At 43.2% G+C, this 24,269-nt stretch overlaps 1 protein-coding gene across 2 annotated transcripts; it reads right to left on the reverse strand.

Moving 5' to 3' along the window:
• Window positions 1-849: 849 nt before the first annotated feature.
• Delta (neurogenic locus protein delta) lies at window positions 850-24,269 on the reverse strand. Of its 2 annotated transcripts, none has more exons than XM_017180510.3 (6): window positions 23,484-24,269; window positions 17,551-17,862; window positions 13,875-13,941; window positions 9,900-10,148; window positions 6,884-6,938; window positions 850-4,673 (listed from the first exon to the last, which is right to left on the reverse strand). In XM_017180510.3, exons 1-6 carry the CDS (start codon window positions 23,538-23,540, stop codon window positions 2,924-2,926), a joined length of 2,490 nt encoding a protein of 829 aa, XP_017035999.1. In that variant the 5' UTR covers window positions 23,541-24,269; the 3' UTR covers window positions 850-2,923. The 2 variants fall into 2 exon arrangements, with proteins under 2 accessions (XP_017035999.1, XP_070142781.1); XM_070286680.1 differs by lacking the exon at window positions 23,484-24,269 and adding an exon at window positions 18,312-18,536.

Genomic DNA, 24,269 nt, shown 5'->3' on the forward strand with positions numbered 1-24,269 from the left:
ATGCGGAAGCTCTGTGCAAAATGAGTGCCGCGCGAGCTCACATTTGACCAAAAACAACCGTGCCACAAGTCATTGAGAACGATGGCAAAAATTCATGAATTGGGCTTCGAATTGCTTCCACACCCACCGTATTCTCCAGATCTGGCCCCCAGCGACTTTTTCTTGTTCTCAGACCTCAAAAGGATGCTCGCAGGGAAAAAATTTGGCTGCAATGAAGAGGTGATCGCCGAAACTGAGGCCTATTTTGAGGCAAAACCGAAGGAGTACTACCAAAATGGTATCAAAAAATTGGAAGGTCTTTATAATCGTTGTATCGCTCTTGAAGGGAACTATGTTAAATAATAATAACGAATTTTGACAAAAAAATGTGTTTTTCTTTGTTAGACCGGGGACTTATCAGCCAACCTGTTAGTGTATGGCACTTTATGCAAGGTATTTTTTTGTTTTATAAGAAATTAAACTTTTTATTGGATCCTTATTAAAATTGACTTCATAACCAGTGGTGCACAAAGCAAGTCAAATTATTTCCCTGCTGAAACAAATGCACTTTTAACATGAACTCGGTTCAAGTAAACAATAAACAAAATAGGAATAGGGGAGACAAGTGCAACACCAACTTGTTAGTTATCCTTACCTTTCGCCTAATTATAATTTCTTGTGAGACAGCCATAAAGATACATATGTACATATGTGATCATTTTCCACGACCTGCGGCTTGGCACTTGGTTTTTAGCACTTTAAAATTTATTTTCCATTCCAAAACAGAGAAAATTCGATTTCAATCAGCAATATTTATTTGCTTTTTAAGCCCACATCCACCCCTTGTTAAATAATAAAACGTTTGCAATTATAATTCATCCATAAATTTTTTTTATTTTTTTTTCATATTTTTGTTGTTTGCATTTTTTGTTTGTTCGTTTTTTTGTTGCTTTTTGTTTGGTTTGTTTTTTTAATTCATTTTTTTAATTACTAAAAAATTTCATAAAATTGTTTAGGCTAAGTCGTAAGTACAACACTAAATTACAATTGTATGCAAGTAACTACTATTTTTATGGGTTTTCATTTTCTTCTGGTATAAATATTTGTGTGTTTTTTATGGTCTTATCAACTTTTTACAATTTTTTTCTCAAGTGTTCCTCTACTTTGTTTTTTTTTCGAGTTTTTTAGGCTTCAATTTTCAATAAAAATATAAATTACTAAAAACGACTATTTAAAAAGTAAATGTTTATAAAAAATATATGTGTGTTTGTGTGTCTCCCGTGTGGGGGATCGAAGAACTTTATGTACAAAACTGGATGAGAGGAGAGCTGCGGGGTAGCAAACGTATAAAAATATTTGTATGTATATACTGTGTAAGATTTATCAGATAAGTTGCTGCACAGTTTGTTTTTAGCACTTTTACAACTAGTTTTCATTTCTTTACACTAACGAGGAACCATTTGCAATTAAACACTGTAGTTTTGTTGATTTAATTTTGACGTTTTGGAATTTCGCAAACGGGATTTGCGTTTTTCGTGCTGCACATTGTCTGGTTGTTGTCTTCGGTTTTGAGATCAAAATTAAATTGTATAAACCTTTTTTATTTGCCTTTTATAAAAAACATAATATTAATAATAAGACTATTTGAAGACTTTCAGAAAACACGAATTTTCAGTTTAGTTCTGTGTGTGGTTGCATATATTGTGTTGTATATTTTTCATTAATTTATTGTTTTAAATTTTGCCTTGTCCTGTGTTCCAATTCAGTTATCTAGTTTTCGTGATAAATTTTTACTTTTCTTCTTAAAATTTATAAATTCAATACATTTCGCGTGCAGTTAGACGCCAACTACAAATATTATAGACTTCTTTTGCGCCGGTAGAGATGCCCAAAAAATATATGGGTTGTAAATGGACAAAATTAAAAAAAAAATTAAAACAAAAAGATTAAAAATCGAAATAAAAAAATACAAAATTATTGGTTGATAGGGTAAATTATAAGTACTTAAAATAGAATCACTAAATGTTTTGCTTGTCTTCGCATGTTTGTTTGTTTGTTTGTTTGGGGTCTTTAAATTAACACTAAGCTAGAGTCCAGTTAAGTTTAGTTTTCCCTCCGTTCACTACATTTACATATACATAGTTAGAAACTAAATAGTCGAGATAGTGTCAATTTATGTAGTTTTTAGGTTTTTTCGTGTCTTCATCTTTTGTCTTATCCATTTCGTATATCGATGTGGCCTATGAGTACTATATACAAATCGCCCGGTACGGCCGGCTGCCTTGCATAGAAAGACAGCTCCGTCCTGGGGCGGCGTCATTGAGGAGGTTGGTTTCTTTTCAATCGTTTTAGCATTAGTTTACATTTACGCGTAGGCTACCATTCATATTTACAATTTCTACCGAACTAAGTGAAAAATAGATTAATTGAAGCAGATTTTTCAGTAACATGCAAAACGTCAAAACGTGTGCAGAGTCGGCTTTTCGACTCTGTCGTCCAGTGGTTCTAGGTCTTGGTCTAAATTTTAGCTAGCAATTGGTCAAGTGATTTTCAAGGAATTTAAGAGGGGCAACATTTTCCGGGGGCGCAACAACTGTGTCCGCTGGCTATTTCGATGCAATTTTGTGGGGCTTGTTTTGTAAAAAAAAGATGTATTTGTAAAATTTGTTGTTGTTTCGCATTGCAATCTGAATAAAATCTTTACCAATATGGAAAGCCATAATCTTCGAGTGACCGAAACAGCGGGGCAACAGTCATGCTAATTACTTTTAAGGGACTTGAGGGAGCTTGCGAGTTATGCCTGTTACAGAGTTTCTATTTTCGTGACGACTAAACTGCTTCAATCAACAACATTTTGGCGTCTCTCTCCTATATTTCGAACCCAACCCAGTCTTTTCTTTGTGTGTGTGCTGTAAGCTCCTCGCGGACCTCCGCATTCTCGGAGTTACATGTGCGGAGTGCCGCAGACCACGGATCTCTGCTGTTGCGCTGTCCCCGCCCCACTTCCCGCCGCCGAGGCGGCAGCCATCAGCTGGGAGGAGCAGGCCCCCGCCACACCAGCCGCCGCCAGCGAAGGCCAGCGCTGGCTGCAGTAGGAGCCCTCGCCGAGGACCGAGATCCGTTTGCCCTCCGCCGCGCCCGGTGCTCCCTTTACGGAGCTGCCGGCGGGTGAGCTGCGATGCATGAGCGTGGGATCCGTGTTGAGCTGCTTCTGCGACTTGGCCCTTTGCAGGGGGGCCACACAAAAGTCCGAGTTGGCATTGTTGTTGTCCGCCGCCGAGGCCACGTATCCGCCATACATTAGGCACTCGTCTGCTGCTGCCGCCGCCGCCGCAGCCGCTGCCGCCGACGCACAGATGTTGTTGACCGACTTGTCCCAGGTGTTCTTGATTATGTTCGGGTTACCGCCATCGAAGGTCAGCCCGCTGCTGCTGCCGGTTTTGCCGCCCAACGACGCCGAAGCCAAGGCCACGCCCACAGCACTACCATTGTGGTGCAGTGTGGCCACCGCGTTCTGCTCGTTCTGCTTCCTGGCCTCCGCATCGTCCTTTTCCTGAGCGCGCTTTCGCTTCCGCTTCATGCAGAAGACCACACAGGCGGCGATGACCGCCACCAGTGGCATGGCCACGGAGAACACGGCAATCAGAACCACCTGGGCGTTGGTCAAGCCATCGGCTCTCGCCTGGGTGGTGGCTCCATACTGGTGGGCATCGAAGGTAACCGAGTCATACGATTCCTCATCACACTGATTGCCCCGGAAGCCATTGGCGCAGACACACTCAAAGGAGTTCACCCGGTTCATGCAGGTACCGCCATTGTGGCAGGGTCCACTGCCGCACTCGTCGATGTCCACGGAGCAATCCTTTCCGGTGAAGCCCGCTCGGCAGGTGCACTGGTAATCGTTGTTCAGATTCGTGCAGGTTCCTCCATTGGCACACGGTCTGATGAGGCACAAGTCCACCTTGCTGCTGCAGTGAGAGCCATGGAAGCCGGCAACGCATTGGCAGCGATATTGATTCACCATGTCGATGCAGGTGGCGCCATTTTCGCACTGGTGACCCAGACAGTCATCTATGTTTGTCTCACACTTGAATCCGGTGAAGCCTGCTGGACATATGCACTTGCCATTGGGCTGACAGCTTCCACCATTCAGGCACGGGTTCGGGCTGCAGTTGTCTAGCTGGAGCTCGCAGGTGGGTCCGCTGTAGCCGATGGGACACTCGCACTGGTAACCCTGACCCTTGCCCCCCAATCCCGGGCGGACGTTGCGACAGGTACCCTGGTGGCAGGGCTTATCGGAGCAGGTGAGCACTTTCTCCTCGCACATCTTTCCGCTCCAGCCACTGGGGCAGTGGCACTTGTAGCCCGTCTTCGAAGGCGGCTCATCCACGCAGGTTCCGCCATTCTGGCAGGGATTCACATCGGCGTCGCAGGAGTAAATCTCAGTCTCGCAATCGTCGCCACTGAATCCGGGTGCGCACTTGCAGGTGTACAGTCCCTCGCCTGTGTTGAAGCAGGTGCCGCCGTTCTTGCAGGGACGGTGGTTGGTGCAGTAGTTCAGATCCTGGTTGCAGTACAAGCCACCCCAGCCCTCGTTGCAGATGCAGGTCCAAGGCTTGTTGCAGGTGCCGTGGATGCAGTTAGGTTCCAGTACGCACTCGTTGCACAGCGCTCCCTTCCAACCCAGTTGGCAACTGTAAATGTGAAGAAAAGAAAAAGAAAATGCTGGTTAGTGTGACCGTTGTTGTGTGGGTGAAATAAATAACAGAAAAGTTTGTATAAACCAATTATAATTGAATTAAATGTAATTCCTTTGCTGATATTTCTTACTGTGTAGATACTGATCTCTTCCTTCCTCTGTCTTTCTTGCCATTCAAAGGGTTAAAAAGAAATCTACAGATACACTTAAACCTCTTTGAGTCTGTTTATTGAAGCGCCGCGAGCGCTGGTTTACTTTTGACTTCGGAATGGGCGAGAGCAGGACAGAAGGCTTGTCTTCCATCACCTGTTCCACGCATCTCTACGTCCCACTCCCTCCCCCGACATACATACGTACATATGTACACTTGTTTGCATGCCACGCTTGATTGCAGTTAACGAAAAGAAGAAGTTGCACAAGAAATGAGCAAAAAGACGCAGAAAGAGAGACAGAGAGAGGGAAAGGAAGATGGCTTGTCATCTTGAAAAAGTCTCGTTCGCAATTGAAATAAAACGAATGTCTCTGCCAGAAGTCATATCCGCACACTCGAAAAAGGAAAGAGTGTACAAAATAAGGGGGAGCTCGCTGAGGAGTGGCGGAATATGTTTAATTTCTCACGATCATAAATTGATTTCAAACCAATGAAGAAATAAAGCAAAAATAAAAGAGTTACATCCTCTGCAACACAACGCACGCATGCACGCACATGCTTGATCATGCAGGTATAGTGGCCAGATGCAAGTGGCCAACTGTAATGCAAAAAAGCCTTCACCCACAAAAATTTCAATAGTTAATAATTCAAAGTAAGACAGGTAACCTGTTGACTTGGAGTAGGGAGGCAAGCGACAAACACAAAGACAGACAGACAGACAGTCGCTCAGACAAGTAGTAATTGATATGCGTCAGCCAGTGTGTACACAAAGAAATGTCAAAAAGCAGCCGTCGCGTTGCCAACTTGCTTTACAAACATGTGCTTGCGCTAGTGCTTGTGTACTGTGTATTTGGTGTGGTGTATGCGCTTAGAATTATTAAAATATTCCCACAATCAAACATCTTGGCTAAGTGGCACGCATACCCGGGCGTCTCTGCGGTTTCCAGCTAACAATTCGATTCACAAAACAGTACGAATCACTTTGCCTTACTTCGCCTCGCTCCACTCCAACTCCGCAATGATGTGTTGATTTCGGTGCTCTTTTTTATTTGGCACAATTATCGGCGGACCACAAAATGTTTGATTTCCGCCTAGCAGTGAGAGAGGTTTATTGGCCAACGTAATGCATAAATAATGAGCAACATCCTCTGCTCGTGGCGTTTGAAAATCAATTTCGGAGGTCGCTGCTGTGGCAACACTGGCAACATTATCTCCTTTTCTTAATATATTTAGCTTTAATTCATTAAACAAATTTTAAATTCGATTTTTGCTAGTACAAGTTATGTAAAAAAAAAACAATAAACCATGCGACACGTTGTTCTCGGTGCAGCTGCTAGCTACTTTGTTGAAATTGTATGCTGAAAATATCTCAAAATATTTGCGAGCGTCGTCAAAAGTGTTGGCTTACACCTTCATGGGCAAAAAATGTGGGAAAACTTCGCTACTTGTAATTCAATTTGGCCGCCTGGCTTTTACTTCGCCTCAAAATTGTAATGCAAAACCCGGGACAAATCAAATGACATCGCGCCGAACCGAAAGAATTTCTGCGGTCGCCGAACGAAGGCAACTTGCATTCAATCCAAGGGGAAAAATACAAACAAATAAAAGAGCAGCAAAGTGTTTTCTGCCCTTTTGCAAAGCTCACGGTAGCAGTCAAACATTCAGCATTACATTGAAAAGGTGTGCCCCATCATGATCGTAGTCGTTTGCTGTTTTTCTTCTCGTTTTTCTTGGTGGGGCAAAAGCAAAAGCACAGAGCAACAAGCGTGAAAAAAGCAAACAACAAACTCAAATAAATAAAACGTGCAAAGTACGAAAAGAGGACAAGAATCATCATTTAAATTGAAGGCAAAGCACCCAAGTACCCGTTAGTTGCTGTCTTAATTAGCCAAAGGCATTGAACCTCTTTATATAAAACATATTTAAGCCTCTAAGCTATTTTCTTATATTTAACTTTAGTTGATGTATTCAGATTAACCATTTTCTAATATGATACGGATCCACGCATGTCACAATGGCCCAATTAAATAAATACGACCGAATAAAATACTTACACGCATTGATTGGGTTTCTCGCAGTGTCCATGCTCACAGCCCTTGGCGCATTTGGCTGCAAATAAACAAAAAGAGGGAAAATTTAAATATAAATTAATTGAAATGTAAATGATACGGGTGGAGGGGCCACAAGACTTTCCCAAACACACTAAAACAAAAACCCAAATGGACCGAAACTGACTCCCCACCTGCTTGCCTGTCCAAACATAAGCCCGGGGGACACCCACTCAGCAACGAGGTGTGTGCTCTGCCCACTCACAGACATTGAGATCCATCAAAGTGAGCCAATTCCGAGGCAGAAGTGCCGAGAAAACTTTCTTTTTCACGCGTCTGGCAATGAAAATCTCCCCCAAAAAAGATGTCTCTTTTTCGGGAAATAAAACAACAGCCGCGCGCCAAACAATAGAAAAACGTTTAAAACGTTTTAGCACAGCAGAGACTAAGACAAAAAAAAAAGACAACAAAAAAACTATAAACTATAAAAATGAATCATGGCCAGTGGCTCTCAAAGTTTCAGTGTTTTGGCAGTGTGCGAAGAGAGTTTTAAGCGAGCCAAGAGCAGGAATAACTTGTTTCTAAGGCCAAAAAGGAAACACACAAAATGAAATAATCCCATGGCCAGGAGAAGAAGAAGCAGCAGCGGCAGCTGAGGCGGAGGCCGTGGCCCAAAACAGAAAACAGATTCCCAAGCTCGAAAGGTTCGACGAAAACATCGATTGGAAGCCGGAGTTGGAGACAGAGACGGAGACGGACTCGGGAGTCGGGAGTCGGAGCTAGAGCTGGGATCTCTCCGAAGAATGTGGCAAACATGTTTCGGCCGGCGAGTGAAGCCGAAGAGGAAGATGGCAGGAAGCTGGGGAGTTGCCACAAGGGCCTAGAGAAGGGGTAAAAGTCGTGAACAAAACTAAAAAAGGCAATGCCAAAAGGAGCCCAGAACGTGGAAGGAGCTGAGAGCTGCGGACGGAGCTGGAGCTGGAGCTAGATGCTCCTCTTTAAACCGAGTTTCATTCAGAAGCAAGCGGCGGCGGCAGGAAAATTGCTAGAAAATCACAAAAACGTGTTCTCAACCGAGTCCCAGAGCCGCAGCAGCCCCCTTTTAATATATATATAGGGAAAGAGCGTAAAATTGGCAATTGCCAATGATTTTTATTACCATCGCCCGCAGCCAGAGTGCAGAGCGTAGCTGGAAATAGATTTTCGCAGCCTGCCGCCGCCGCCGTCTGAAAGTGAAAAAATAAATTCACACGCCCCAAGGCAGAGATAATCGGCCCTAATCGAATGATATATCTCCACACTTGACTTTCACTTTTAGCCAGGGTTCTGGGTACCCTAGCCCCCATTAAGGCATCTCGCAGATGTACGCTCAGCACCCACAGGCAAGTGGCTGCTGAGGCCTGCCATTCATGAACTCTTAGCCCAATAGCTCATTTCCTTGCAATTAACTCCATTCATATACGCACACACTGCCGAAAAACGCAGAAAACATGAGGGTAAAAAGAGACCTTCTGAGCCAATTTACTTGGCCACTTCCACTTGAGCAAGTCTCTCCGTTTTTTATGTTTTATTTTCATCCTGAAGGTTCTGTTTTGTTTTTGCAGCCTGCACGTTTGGCCTTTTTATTTGCTGCTGCTGCTGCTGGAAAACAATTTTCACACATGTGTGAGTGAGTGTGCCTTAATTTTACCTCATTTCTGCGCATTTAAGTTGAAAAAAAATATATCAAGCAGGAGCAGCTGCCTCTTCCGCTGCCAACTTGCTAAACCGGCAGCAGGACACAAAAATTATCTGCCCCGAAAAAAAAGGCAGCCGAGGCAAGCTTGAGAGAAGGAGGAGCAGAAGGAGAAGATGTGGCCGAGACCGAGAATTGCCGAAGAAGCCAGTCTTCCAGGAGACACGACATTTAAGGTGTAATCAGACGTTGCCACAGCCCTTAAGGAAGTTTGTTCTTCGGTCAACTCTTGCCGGGTCCTCAGAAATGCTCGGCATGCAGACGATCAACCAACACCGAAACCCAGCCAAAGCGAACCGAACCCATCCGATCCGAAGACCAAGAACGGAGAACCCACAACCGAGTACCGAGACGAGACTCATGATCATCAAGCTGCTGCTGCTGCTGTATCTGTGTCGGTGCTGGTGGTGGAGTGGAGAAGAGTGGACCCCTTACGCAGACATACAGATACCACACCTTTTTGGTCCGAAAACCCGGGCCCTTGCACTTGGCGTGGGAAGATTTTTGTATGCCCTGCTCCTCGTCATCGTTTCGGTTCGCCCTGTGTGTGTTTGTGTGTGTCGGCTGCTGCTCTGATTCACAGTTGAAAATGTTGGTAAAGGTATAGTAGCAACCTACTACCGCTCCGGACTACAAAGGGCTGCCCGAATTTCTGCTTTCGGCAAGTTTTGGATACTCAAGTTCGTTAGACGTTTTGTTCTCCGCCAATGACAAATGGCTTTTCCCCACAACATCTCCTGCATTTTCGGTTTTTGGGTCTCGGTTTACGCATCCCGAACTTCATTGATTTTTAATTTATTTGTTTGACTTTGACTTTTTCCACTCGAACAGAGAGCCATTTTCAAATGGTATTCAAATTCATAGTTTCATTTTTGTCAACTCATCATCATCATCATCGCCGTACGCATTCGAAAATAATTATACTTTAATTCGTTTGGGGCAGCAGCAGCCGTTTGGTTCGCTGTCTGTTTTTGGGCATTGTGTGCAATCATCTCATTTGATTTGACAAGCAAGTGATTTTCAATAATAATGAGAGCTGCCAGGCTAAAAAATGATAATAAATAAATAAAAACTGAAGTTTTGAGCCACTTGAGTCGGGAGATCGGCAGAAGCAACAACAAACAGCGGGCCAAGTGTTTTCGGCGTAAAGAATGCGTGGCGAGTTGATGGAGGCTATTGATCCGAATGGATATCCCAGCACAGACACAAACGTGAAGCTTTGGCTGACTTTTCAGGGGGAGTCTTTCAAGAAATCACGAAATAATTATAGGGAACAATTATACTTACGTATGTGACAGTAGTCGCCCTGCCATCCGGTCAAGCAGATAATGTCTCCCGTCTCCGAGCAGGTGGAGTGGCCGAAGGAATCGTCTCGCGGCCTGCAGAATTGGGAACAGCCGGACCCGTAGTAGTTGGCATCGCAGGTGACACGGAAATCGTACTCCAGTGACGTGTACTGCGACTCCGACTTGTTGGTCTTCCACTCGGAGGACACCTCGAGTACCTGCTGCACCAACAACCGCTGGATAAGTTGATCTGTAACGAAGAGAGATTGGGACCACGATTAGTGTGTGAGAACAAGCTGGGGCTGAGCGATAAACTAATGAAGATTAATTGGGTTAAAGATGATCCGATGAGATGGCGCTCAAGGCAAAAACCTATGTTTGGAATGCAGCAAACGGAAAATGGAAAATGAAAAACCGAAAACCCAAAACCCCAACACAAGCCCAAAACCGAATCCGAAACTAAAGTCGAACGAAGCAACTTGAATACCCCCGAAATGCAATTGCCTGTCACAGAGTCAAGTGCTCAAGCTGAGGTATGCAGCTCGGCTAGGGTACGGAGTCCGGAGTACGGAGTACCACTTGGTATTTGGCGATGAGAGAGGCAAACTAGCAGACAGACACGGGGCATGGCAAAGGCAAAGAAAAAAATTAAATAAAATACTCGCAGCCAGCAAACTAAAGAAAAAAGAAGGCAGCAGGCAGACCGCCAGCCAAGCTCGTCGAAGCATTTTTCAGCTGTTCGACGACCGGTCTCGACTTTGGGAGATGGCTGGCTGGCAACTCGTTTGTGTGCAGATACAACCACAGATACAGATACAGATACAGGCACCGATGCAGCCACAGATACATGTGCAGCCACATTATGCCATGGTCTATAAAGTAAATTGCAGGTGCATGACTATTCGAATTGCAAAGCTCAAGCTAAAGACAAAGCTAAATGCAAATGCAAAGCCACAGCCCCCAGTCTCTACTATCTATCCCCCCAATGTCAAATAGCAAATATTTAAACTGTACAAATCAAAGAACAACGATCCTCTAGGAAATCCCTCTTTCAAACAGGGAAAGTTAGATCCGGATCAGGCAAGGATTGCCTCTGAAAGTTGAGCAACATTTGCCCAAATATACACTGTCAAAGATATATATTACACGGCACGGACAGCACACACATGGAGCACGCTTATTGACAAGCAGACCAGGCCAGACAACCAGTTGGCCAATAAAAATATTAAATGCAAAATTCGGCAACTCCAAATACTCACTAATTAATTACCAAAAATATGCACAGCCAACAAGAATTCTTAGCCAGTTAGCTAGCTGTTAGCTGTTGGCTGTTGGCAATTGCATTTTTGGGCAAAACTCGTGTGCTTCACCTGCTTCACCGGTGCCGCCGCCGACCAACGGGACCGGCCGACAACATGGAAAAGCATTCAATGCAAAAATCGCACCAGCCGACAACATTCCCAAAAACATAAAAAATAAATACAACAAAATTGGAATTGTACTTTGTGGTTTTATTTACATTTGCAGCACACCACTACTAGTGCGATAAAGCCCATAGGATTTGTGGCATGACAGGTTATTAGACAAGCCGGCACAAGAGACGCACAATTTCTGGCCAGTTTGGCAAGTTTTGAGAAAAACGTGCAATAAAATATATCAGGCAAATTTTGCTGAAATATTTGTATAATTATCTGTGGAAAAGCGGCGTGTGACAACTTTCGCAATGCCTGAGAAAAGTGAGCAGTGATGGCGGAAACGTGGTGGAGTTTCTCCAGCGAGGCACTTAGATAACAACAATAATTTTAGGCATTTAGCAATCTAACGAAACTAAAATCAAGCTTAACAAATGAGTGAAATTTGTAAGCATCAAATGAGCAACAAGAAATCCAAACTTGACTCTATATACAGGAGTCTCTTTTCTTCGTCAGGACTCCCCCCATTTTATTTCCAGCATCCGCCTCCCCAAAGTATCGCTGACTTGGACTTGAGGAATTTTTTCGAAAATACCATTTTATCAAGACACACGACGACAACAAAAACGAAAAGCGACCACAACGACAACGACAAGTTTTGTGGCAGACAGAAGGCTGGCAAAAAGATCGAAGGAAGCCAAGTCGAAAAAGAGTTGGGCTCTTGTTGCCGGGCCGCCGCTTCTTGATCCAATGAGTTAAAATTAAAAGATAAGCATTTTAACAACATCGAACCCGGAGGAGAGCAGGGCGGCTGAGCAACGGCAACGTGCAACTAACAACTTTGGCATTGGCAGAGATTAATTGGTGGGCAGGGATGGAGGCGAGGAAACCGAGGAGCAGCCGCGACTGTGGCGAAAATCTCGAGAGCCGTGAGTCGGAAGATTTGCTGAACGCATCAAGCCGAGAGGCCCGAGAATCACCTTGCAATACCTTTGTGCACTGGAAACAAGTTTGTTTGTTAAACCAAGCTATAAAACAACTTGAACTTTGATTTGTATGTGAGTATTTTTATATTACATTGATGAGATTCTGTTAAAAACCCAATCTTTTTAATTGTAATATAATATTTTGAGCCTTGTATAAGGTCATTTTTTTCACTGTGCACTTGCCTTCGAACCGAGAACATTTAGATTTGTTCTGCCCAGCAGGTCCGGTTGCTGTGGCTCTTGGCTGTTTTGTTGGCCGCAGGCTCTGGGCGAAAACCTGGCGAAAAGGTCGCCATGTGCTTGGCGTTTACTCCCCTCCTTCGCCGCAGAGCCCTCCTCTTCCCTCCTTTATGTAATTTATGTTAAATGAATATAACAAAAAAGAGCTAAACTCGTTGCTGCAGCGTAAACTTGCTATGCAAGTCCAAGTATGCGGGAGATCGAGGAGCAAAAAAAAAACTTTGTTGCATACTTTTAAATAATGAAATTAATCCTTGACAGGCGGCGGCGACTAGGAAATCTCGGTGTGTGCGCAGAAATTGAAATTGCAATTGCTGTCTAGCAGACGGGCGGGGATACTTGTACCGGTCCCCGGCACCGATAAAGATCTATTAGCCTGGGACCGCCTCGGAAATTAGCCTGCAGCCATGCCAGCCCAGCGGGAAGCCGCCAGCCAAGGAAAATCTGTTGTGGAGCGGAGCTCCGAGCACAACAATTAAAATTCCTGCAAGGAATAGGGCAAACTAAATATAGAAAACCGAAAAGGGACAAAGATAAAAAATGAAATGAAATGATTATAACAAAAAAACAAAGGAAAGAACAGGCTAGAGATTCCTATGAAAACTCCATAAATCTTGAGCCAAAAGAAAGTGCAGGTAGTTAAGCCCCAAGCAGGTAGCTACTCCTCCTCATCTTTTTCATCAAATGCTGTGGGAAAATCGGCCACCAAAAAGTGTGTATACAGAGTTGAGGAATTCTTTCTTTTCTCTTTAAGAAACAAAAATCGTTTTCTGGTTTTCGGCTTCCAAGGACTTCGCTCCGCTCGCTAGATCCTTGTGTGGTCCTTATCTGTGGAAGACAATCAGTTACTACACACAGATCCATGTAGCATTGTTCCAAGATGGATTACACACGATCTCTCCGATCTGCGATCGAGACTTGGACCTGGAGCTAGCGTTTAGTTCGTGAGCCCGAGAGCTTAATTGCATTTTAAGCAAATGAGGGATGGGCCATCCTCAACTTCAAGCACACTTCCGTTCCAGCGGACAGACAACAAAAGGCGACAAAGTCTGGCCCAGGTTTATCCATCCCCCCGAACGTGGTGTATGTGTGTTGTTTGTTATTTAAAACCACTCAATACCCCGGAAATCTTACACTGAGCGAGAAGAGCAAAGCCAGAAGAGCTAGAACCCAACCGACCGACCGAGTATCAAGTTGCGATCCTTCGTTTCGGGTCGCACTTTCGTCAGTCGATCAGCGCAGGAAGCAGGATGAGTCCATAACCAAAATTGGCTCAAGGAAGTAATTTTACAGGCTAAAAATTATTTATAACACATATACATAAATATATTAACTTACTGTTGGAACGGGCGTTGCCGCTGTTGTTCGTGTCATGCCAGGCCTCGACGATCAGCGAGAAGGTGCCCTGCAAGTTGAAAGAAAAAGAAGGGGAAATGGTTAAAGAAAGTTCACATCTAAACGGGAAGTGACAGGCATTAATGCCGCCAGTCGCACTTATCAAACCGCATCGGCTATAACTAATTCCGAGCTAATGGGACCCGTACCCTCTCCAGCCCCCACAGAGAGCACTCATTATAGGGGGATTATGACAGGTCGTCCGCCTGTCCGCCCGCCCACACGATCCGCAATCGCCACCAGTCCACCGAATATCTCGAATCTAATGCAACGCGAATGCATTTCAAATGCAAATCGCCAACTTCGAATGCAACCGGCAGGCAGCGCCCTCAATTCACACTTGATTTCGAATGCACCGCTGCTGGAAAAACCGGCAGAGATGACACAAAATCCGAGTCCAAATCCGAATCCGAGTGCGAGTGCGACTTTAAAAACCAGCCCATGGAAACTTTTGCAGAGGTGTCTCTGCCGCAGCGGGTTTTCAAGTTGCATATATAAATACATATGTACATATATTGCATTTTGATTCGCGCTGCATTGCATGTAAATGACTAATTTTTCGACCAACTTTCGATTGTGCGTGGGATGTACACATAGGCCTATATGCCATGCCAGCCAGAGATGTAGAATTAATTTGGTTGATAAGCCACAGTGTTGCCGATTGATTGCATAACGATTGCCATTTGCTGCTGCTGGTGTGCCGGGCAGGCATTGAAACTGTGTGCGGATCTCTTCTATTTGTCGTTGCAAATAAACGTAAAATTTATATGGGCACGACAGGAAGCAAATCAGACATAGATGATCAGCTTTACCAGCGGCGCACAATGGGAAATGAGCAGGAAAGGTAATAACAAATGAAATGAAGCGCTGCGATGGTTTATTGGTTTTATTGTGCAGAGAAATAAACTTTTCAATGGTGTCTACGTGATTGTAGGCTTCAAATTTTCCAAGTTGTGGGAAATTTTCTACAAGGCTTGAATCGGAAATATGTTTTTTATTCAAGTATTCAATGTAATACTTTAAAAAACAATACTTGAACTAAGCTTGAGATTGATTTTTAGCTCAATGCGATTTAAGGCTTTAGTTTTTGGGGAATACAAGGCCTAAGACTTCAAGCACATCAAGGAAATGCTTATTTTTCACCTGAAACGCCTTCCTGTAGCTGATAACTTAAGTACATTCATACATATATATAAAATGCGAGTACTCGTGCATTGGCGTATGCCAGATCCAAAAATAAATGAGGCAACATGCATCAGCGGCCGCTTAGTGAATATCGCGTGCGTCGGTGCTGTATATCAACGTCAATATCCAGCATATAGCGCTTGGCATAGGGATCTGGATAGGGTGGAGTGCCTGTGCCTGCCCGGGAGTAGGAGTGGTAGCCGTGGCCAGACACGTAGCAACAGCCACGGGGGAACAACTGGCTCTCTCGGAAGACACCACCCGAAGACTGAAGACACAAGACACAACACAGAAGACACAAGACAAGACTCTGTCTGACGGGGGGACAAAAGTTGCAAAGTTCAATACGAACAAGAGGAGCGTGAATGCTGCCTGCCTGCCTGCCATCGCTGCTCGACTATTTTTAGTCACTACGGGGGGGGAGGGAGTGGCAGACGAAGGGGCGGACGACAAAAATGGGGAGTGGCAGGGACAGGGACAGGGACAGTGATAGGGACTGGGGCGGTGGCAACCCCCGTGCTACATCGGCCACATCTTCTGGCGTGTCGTCAGGCATGCGTGGCTCTCGTCTTTCGTTGTTTTAATTAAGTGCAACACTAAATTAGTTGATGAGGCGGCAGCCGGCACAGCCATACTATAATTAAATTTATAGTTTGACCTAGAAATAATTTGAAGTTGAAAGTGCGCGGAAACAGACCGAAATAAAGTCTAGAATGTGTTAGAAGCCTAAAAATATACAGCCACCTAATTTTGGAGCTCCGAAAAAGGGGGTGAATATATATTTCTTTAATACATTTATCAAAATGAATCCTTTATTTAACCATATAACCATATATATATATCATGGATATATCAAAAGCTGGGCTTAGAGTCATCCGTCCTTTTACAGCCCTAATTTCCCGTTTGGCGCGTGCTTTTTGAGGCTCTTCGGGTTATTTTAATTATACCAACCCACAGTTCGCTAATTGCTTATTTATGTACATATGTATGCTCGCCCGCAGCTTAACCGCTAAAAATGTATGCAGCTTACACATTTCACGTGCCAAACATCTTTCGCTACCTCGGCTCTTGGTCTTCACTTCCCTCTCCCTTTTCCAGCCATGACTCCGCACACCTGAGTAATAATAGTGACGCTGCACATGCGCAGCGCTGAACAATTAGGTAATAAAGTGCCTACGCAGAGAGGGAAATAGCGAAAATACTATAGAAAAGGGGGTTCGGGTTAGGAAAATTCTCCATGGGGACTGAGAGAGGTAAAACCACCCCTTAAGCTGCCGGCGCACTGACACAAAAAAACGTTACAAACTCCAGTTAATGCTGGCATGAATATTTTGAAGCTTGAGTAACTTCTTCGTTTCTAGGGTGGACCCATCCTCATCCTCATCTAGAGTGAATGTTGCAGAGCCTCTTGTCGTAATAATAATTAAGAAATGCACGGCATGCCGGGGCCGAGCCACAACCGCAATGTATATAGTTTTCTTGGTCAGTCGAGCTGAACAGAATAAAGACGAGCGTCTGTGGCGGTATTTCAAAATGTTAACAATTTATTAAGCACACGTGCGCTTTAAAAACGGGATTAAAAGAAGGGAACGTCTTTGACTTATTTAAGAAGACTGTTACAAAATAAAATTGCTTCAAAAAATTCAAATGGGAAATAAAATACTCGATTTTCAGAAAGTTCTAATGGGAGTATTAATGTTAAGTCACCTCCACAGAAGTCAAAATAGGAAAAAGACGGAGCAAAAAGTAACGGCAGTTCCAAGAGCTCTAGGGTGGGTTATACACTATAACCCTGTGCGCCAGCGATCTGAAAATTTGTCGCTCTCCTGCTCAGCACGGAATGGTTCGTAATGGTTCGGATCCTATGGGATCACTGGTGGTGGTGGTGGCGATGAATGGTGGTGACGTTCACGGTGATGGTGGTGCGGCGTGCTGCGGTTCGCGCACGCGTTTTTCAGCGCATTTTTAATAGCCGACAGATGTTTGGTGCGACGTGTGCGCCAACAACCCTCGACAAGGACGCCCAGCGGAAATAAACGCGGCACAGGGGAGTTGTTCTCCTCCAACTGGAAGAAAGAGAGAGATCGGGGGGAGGCGGCTTGGGAACTATAAAAAGCCCAAACAAATTAGCAAAGATGCCGCACGAATAAGTTTTCTGGCGAAAACCACGCGACGTATGTTTGTGTGGAAGACAACTTGGAAATTTTTATTGACTGGCAGGGTAAATCTAAATTTAGAGTGATCCAAACACACGCAGTCCATATAGAGTGATCGGAGCAAGTCTTTGGCGGTTTTAGGCCCTTTATTCTAGTCATTTTTCACGGAGTGATTTATTAATTTGGTCTTCATTAAATGGCAACCCATAATTAAAGTCAATGTGAGTCTAACTTTAGATGGACTTTCACTTTAAGATTATAATTCCTATGATACTTACCGGCCATGAGAACTGAAAGGGGAACTGGATGGGGTTCGTGAAGCCCTTGTTCTGAAAGCGCTGCGCATCGGTCAGGTTGACCGAGTTCTCGCCTAGAATGGGCGTCACCACGTCCCCGTAGGTGCACTGCGAGGTGGTGTCGATGGTGGCCTGGTAGTGCTTCAGGCAGACGCGAAACCGCGTCTTGCAGCTGCCCAGACATTTGCCCGTTGCCGCATCCGCGTCCCCGCTGCAGCAGCGACCCTCATGGTCGCGCCCATGCTCGTTGCTGAAGTACTTCAGTCGCAACTCAAAGCTGCCGGAACTGTGAACCTGCGAGAGTGAGAGGAGGGCATATATTTATTAGTCAAATCAAATTAAAAAGCAATTCATTAAGGGGGACACACAACAGGCACACAGATCCGAAAGAAAAAGGGGCAAAATCGGAAAACAAAGAATGCAACAGCAGCTCCCAGGCCAGACGATAAATCTTTCAACGTGGTATTTGAACAAAAACTGAAATTGCAGAGGAATTTTTAAGCAGCAGCGGCGAGGCAGAGAGACCCATGCAAAGGACAAAACGAAGCCAAAACAGGCTTATGAAATATTAAGCGAGAACCGAATCCAAAACCGAAACCGAAAAAACGAAATCGAAAAGCCCGCCACATGACAAATGCTCAGCAAGCGGTCGTTTTCTTCGCTCCACTCCGCTCCGCTTCGTTTCGGTCCGATTCGGTTTTTGCAATAAATTCCACTTGGTTTGCTCGCCGCCTTAACTTGACTTGGCTTTCTGCTCGACTTTCGTTTTGAAGCGCCGACAATATTTGCATATTTGGATTTGCAAATTTGTTTGATAGCCGTCGTCCCATAAATTTCTCAATTAATTTGCTCCGAGAAGAGATTTTTACGCGGTGTTAGGCGAGGTGTGAGGTAAATTAGCTAAATGGGTCAAGCTTGTGTTCGAAAGTTTCGTTTGACACATTGTAATAAATAATGAAGGATTTTTCTAGTAAGGAATTTTTTTTTAGTGATGTACAAATTCCGCAAAGAAGACTGCTACTCAAAAAAATTTAATAATAAACGAAATCGGAAATCAATTAAAATCTTTAGTATACAAAAAAATTACATCTATAATCTTTGAAATTGCAGGTTCGGAGGCTTTTCTCGACTGCTCACTTTGAAGGGAGATTCACTTTACACCTTGTTTTGGAGGTGCCACTTAAAATTTAATTATGACTTCATCATCTGGGCCCATAAATGGGCTAGACAACCAGCCAATGCCCAAAAATAGGCGCACTACGGAGTTATTGCTCCGTTTTCTATAACTGTTCGGCAATTAACATTTCAGCCACAACAAGTGAAGCTTGTTAAAACGACAATTTAATTGTTAACAAGACATGAGCACAGCAGTCAGTCGGAGGTATATGACTATCTGTCTGTGTACCCTCTCCTCCGCGGCTCTCTATTTATCGTAGAGTGCTCCACATGTGGCTGGGGAGGAATGGGAAGTTTTGTCGGTTTTCCTCTTCGCTTTCGTATGAACATGGGTGTTTAATTGCTCAATTAAGCAGAAGTGCGGTCCACAGATGCTGTGGCTCTGGATCACAGGTGTAATCCTCCCAGGAAAATAGAAATACAAAAGAAGCTGGCGCTAAAATTGCTCAAAGCCTTATCCAATTGTGATTGTCGAGAAGGGAATTCAGAGTAAGGCTGCCGTTAAAAGTTCATTAAATTAAATTAATAATTAAATATTATTTTTTAACACTATTTTGCTATTTTTAAACAGCGATGGTGTTATATTTTACTAATTTGTAATAAAATTATTATAAATCGAGCAATAAGCGAGGAAAGGTAAACGCCAAAACGAAAGACTTAGGCAACGAACGCAGCAAGTAAGGCGAGCGCAACAACAACAAATGTGTATTAATAAGCAGCCAACAAAAACAAAGCACACAAGAAAAACAACAAAGAGCAAAGAAAAAACGTAAAAAAAAGAAGCAGCAGCAACAGGCAGTGACTCTAGCAGCGACGCCGGCCGAGGCAGCGAGGAAAAACGATGAAAAAATGTACAAGTAAAACCGAATTGTTTCCCACGGCATACGATTTTGCCGGTCAACACTGATGGCGGCGAAGAGAGAGAGAGGGAGAGAGGCAGCGATGGGAGAGCCAGAGAGCGGCGGCTGCAAAAGGTGTAAAGCGAGGCAACGCCAGGTGAAGAAGAGCAGCGAATGCAGCCATATTGAAAGATCGCCGAGAGAGCGAAAGCCCCCAAAGCTATAACAGTTTAACACACACACGCACACTGCGAGAGCGGCAAAGCGCGACGTTGTTGTTGTCAGCTGAGCGCAAAAAGAGCAAAACGTGACTTAAAAGTGAATTGGAGTCGCGTGTTTCTCAGTGCTATGTGTATGTGTGTAAGCTTACAAAAACTGCAGCTGGCAGCTGCTCCAAAGAGCGAGAGGCAGAGAGCGGCTGTGGCTGAGCAAAAACTTGTTTTCAACGGCGCTTTGAAGAAGAGCATAAATATGCGCAAAAAAAGAACAAGAAGGGAGGCAAAAAAGAATTAATAGACGATGCTGCAAAGCGTCTGAATTAATAAAAGAACCCGAAAGAGAAAGAACAGAAGAAATGTTAGAAAAACCATTGAGCGGAAGGAAGATGAAGAAGAGTACATGGAGTGGGGATATGGGGGATGGAGGCGTGGTCAATGGAAAGCCAAAACTACATTTGTATTTTGATTTTGATAGGCCGCGAGAAACTGAGACAAACAAAAAGCCCAAAACACACACAAATGAAGGTGCAGTCAAAATATGTACACAAGAAACAACAATCAATTTGCATAACACTCGCACACTCTCGGAATGGTGGGAAGCAAAAAACAAAACAAAACAAAAAATGCAATCGTTAAAACCACAATAGTTTTGTCCAGCATATGACACCAATTTTTGGTTACAGTTTATCACACTTTTCTAAACATCCGACAAATCTAAGGATTTTTATAGTATTTGTGAATGAAAATGTCACCTAACAAATAGGTTATATTTTTAAGTTTTTTTTTAATAACTATTAAATATTATATTTAATACAACAATATATTTAGCATTTAATTCAAAGATGTAATATTCATTATTTTCTTTTCCTCGGATAACTTTTTTTAGGCACTCAAAACTCCATTCTACCTTGCACAATCTGCCACATAACTTTGGCATAGGTACACTTGTTAAAGTGTTTTATTTTATTTGCCTTTGCCTTCAACTATGAACTCTCTAGGCCCCAAACCCCAAACTTGAAACCCCTATGCTTGAAGACCTTTTTTTCTACAGCTACGAGGGTTCCCCCAGTTGGAACTGTGGAACTTGAAAGCTGTAAAAGGCCAAGCAGCTCTCAGGTGGGAGACAGACACTTGCTAAAGTGTTAGAAAATAGTGCGTTGCATTGTTTACCTTTTGCTTGAGCCGTTCTTTGTCTTTGTCTGAGTCTTCGTTTCTTTCTTTCATTTGCTTTTTTACTGAACCCTGGGTACTCCTATTTTTACTGCGATCACTGAAGCTTGAAGCGACTAGTAAAGTTAGTTAGTTCTTCGTTTATTTTTCTCCCTCTCTCATTTCTTGCCATTTCCACGTCAACTTGCCTTGTTGACTGACAGACATTTGTTGTTGGGGGTTACAAAAACAAAAAACAAAAAGAAGAAAACACAAGGGGACATAAAAATATATGAAAGCACGCATTTTTATTATAATTTTCCCCGACTTTTCCCGGACTTTCGTACACAGGTGTTTGCTGTTCAGATGCCCCTTTTTCCACCTGGATGTTGTTTATTAATCATTTAAATTCATCATCATAATCAACCGTTAGCACAACGGGCCTGGGAAACAGTTAGAAGCGCAAGTGAATCACCCTCCGTCCTAGTGGGCTTTTCTCCCAGTGTGTGGGAGTTCGCCTCTAAATTGCAATTAATTACGTTATGCGGAACAGAAGAAAGGGGAACCGAAGAAATAGAGCTCCCCAAGTGTCTTCATTCATTCATTCATCTGCCTTCATTCCTTCAGCGCTCAATGTTAATATGAAAATTGCATAAATGCAAAACCGAAAGACATGGGGACTGGGGGACAGCGAACGACTACGGTTATTTGATGGTTAAACTGAAATTGTGAGAATATCACATTATAGAATGGGTACGAAATTGAATTAAATTGCATTGCTAATGGTGGGCTAATTGCCCGAGATATTATTTTAAATGGCAAATTAAACTATTCTACATTCCACCTCTGACTCGAGTGGGGAATGAGTGAGTCAGAGTTTAGGGATCCACTAGGCAGATGTTCCCATATATGTATCCACACAAGCACTATACTTATTTACGATCCAACTTATTCAAGACCCCAGGAGGTTGGCGTGGAGACACTTTTTCGGAACGTTGTTCAAATTAGCGACTAAAGAAAGGCCCGGAAAAAAGAAGCTGGATGACGACGAACAAAGTAAGCACGCAACGTGCCAAAGTTGGGGAAAAAACACGAGATATAGAAAGAGAGTTTGGGAACGGAGCACATGCAATATACACGGAAAATAAATGAATTTTAATTTTTTCTAAGTGTTATTTTTAACTAATTACATTACTTTCATTTACAAAGATAATCTAAGAAGGTATGGAAATTATGTTAAAAATCACATATTGTTATTCAGTAGATATCAAATTTTGTCACAAATTAGATCCTTTAAATGCCTTAGGATTCGATTTAGTAAAAATGAGATCTTAAAAAACGTATTAAAAGTGTAATATTGCTGTCAATAATTTGAAATTTTCTTGCCGTGTTGCCGGAGATGTTGGCGTTAAAGATCAATGAAAGCATGGCAGAGAACGAGGCGAAAGGAGAGGAATGAAGGAACGCAGCAAGTGAAGCTGCGCATGTGTCGCCGTTGACCTACGCAGAGCGTAAAGTAAACCGAAAAAATCGCATGTAAAAAGCGCATGCAAAGCGGAGAAGGGAAGAAGAGATGACAGCGACAACGGCAGATGTTGCCCAGCATCGTCATCCTCATCAACTTGAACTGTTCGCCAAGCTTGGTATTGAAATCGAGCAGTTTTTTAATTTTTTGCTGCTGTGCAAGCGGCATGCGCCGTTGGTGGTAAATTTTGATGCTAATGTTGAGGCAGACTTTGATTATCTTTATCTTTTTTACACAGCAAAAAAGTGAGCGGAATCCGGAAACCCTAAGTAAAGTACAAGATAGTACTTGTGGTAAAATAAGAACTGAATCGACAGGCTTTATTTTGGATTAATAAAAGTAGCTTTAGCAAGAAATACTATTTTTTAAGAATAGGTTTTGTTCATACACATAAGGAAACGGGAAGAATCGAAGCCTTTCATTCATGATAAGAAAAGGTTCTCCTGACTTGTTTATAATTTTCCCTCTGTGTAATTGTATTCAACAGTTTCTGTTTTTTTTCATGGACCTGTTTGGCCATTGGCCTTGTCCATTTCACAAACTAGTTTTCTATCAATGAATATGCTGCCCTAAAAGGGTGATCACACAATATCCACCCCTAAAAGTAAACCCGCTTAATTTTAGAACCAGCTGTTTCATTTCAAAAGTTCTCAAATTACAAGATATAGAGGGGCTGTAGTTACTGAAAACAAATAGATTTGCATCGATTTTAAGATATGTACATACATACAAACATATTTGATAGAAAATCAAGGGTACAAACAACGAGAACTTGCTTTTAAGAATTAACTAACAAATTAACCAAATTCTTGCGGAATATCACATTTTTAGATTCGAAAAGCCTGGCAACTCTTAAAGCTTTGTGTCTCCCTCCTCCTTTCACGCTATCCCCCGCACACCACGGCAGCTGCAGAAACGGTGCACGCATGTGTAGAGCGGAATAGGGAAAAGTGCCAAAAACATAAACTGCAAAGGGGAGCGAAGACGAGTGTTTGGGGGAAAACTCACCTGTACGATGACTGTGCAGCAAATGAATGCCGTTAATAAACATTTAATCCAATGCATGTTTATTGTTTTTTGGGATGAATTGAGTGTCGCTTTTTAGTGTAATAATCCACGGGTGTGTGTTGAGTGTGAGTGTGTGATGTGGTGCGTGTGTGTTGTATATGTGTGTGTATGTGCAGCAACTACTCAAATTGTTTAATGTATTTATTTGTTGTATTTTTCGCTAATCTGCTGCCTGCGATTATTCGCCTTTAGCATTTTTGTTGTTGCTGCCTAGCTACACGTGCACGAGCCACATTTTTGTTGTTGCTGTATGTTGTGTTTATTTATAATTTTCGCGAAACTTATTTTTTAGCGGCCTGCTTCACTCGCCTCCTCCTTTTCGCGCAACGCAGAAAAGGGAGAAGGAAAACTAACGGCGCTGCACCGTGGCGATTTTTGTTGAATTTTTTGGCGCAAACAACAGAGAACAGAACACAAAATTCACTTTTTGCGTTTTCAAACTAAGAAGATCACTAGCGCTTATTTGTGTCGGTTCTTTCACTTTTTGAATTTCAAATTCGGAACTGCCAACATTCGCGGGAAATTAATTTCACTGGCAGTTCGCGGCACACACTTTTCTTCGTTTTATTTCGTTGCGATATTTTCAGTTATTTTAAATCGCGCGACCGTTAATATGTTTAATGCTTCCACGGAAGATAGTTCGATTCGCTTTTCCGGTCTTCTCGTTTCAAAAAATATTTTAAATATTTTGTCCGCGGCACAACCGCCTTCGTTCAGTGAAAATTT

Source organism: Drosophila kikkawai, chromosome 3R (genome assembly GCF_030179895.1).
Source record: "Drosophila kikkawai strain 14028-0561.14 chromosome 3R, DkikHiC1v2, whole genome shotgun sequence".
Taxonomy (NCBI): domain Eukaryota; kingdom Metazoa; phylum Arthropoda; class Insecta; order Diptera; family Drosophilidae; genus Drosophila; species Drosophila kikkawai.

Excerpts from the sequence above, each read along its gene's own strand:
- Delta (XM_070286680.1), bottom strand. The coding sequence starts at position 18,398 with ATGGGACGACGGCTATCAAACAAATTTGCAAATCCAAATATGCAAATA. Across the intron at positions 13,942-17,550 it reads CCTTTCAGTTCTCATGGCCG|GGCACCTTCTCGCTGATCGT; the intron begins GTAAGTATCATA and ends TTCAACTTGCAG. Across the intron at positions 10,149-13,874 it reads CGGCAACGCCCGTTCCAACA|ATCAACTTATCCAGCGGTTG; the intron begins GTAAGTTAATAT and ends TCTTCGTTACAG.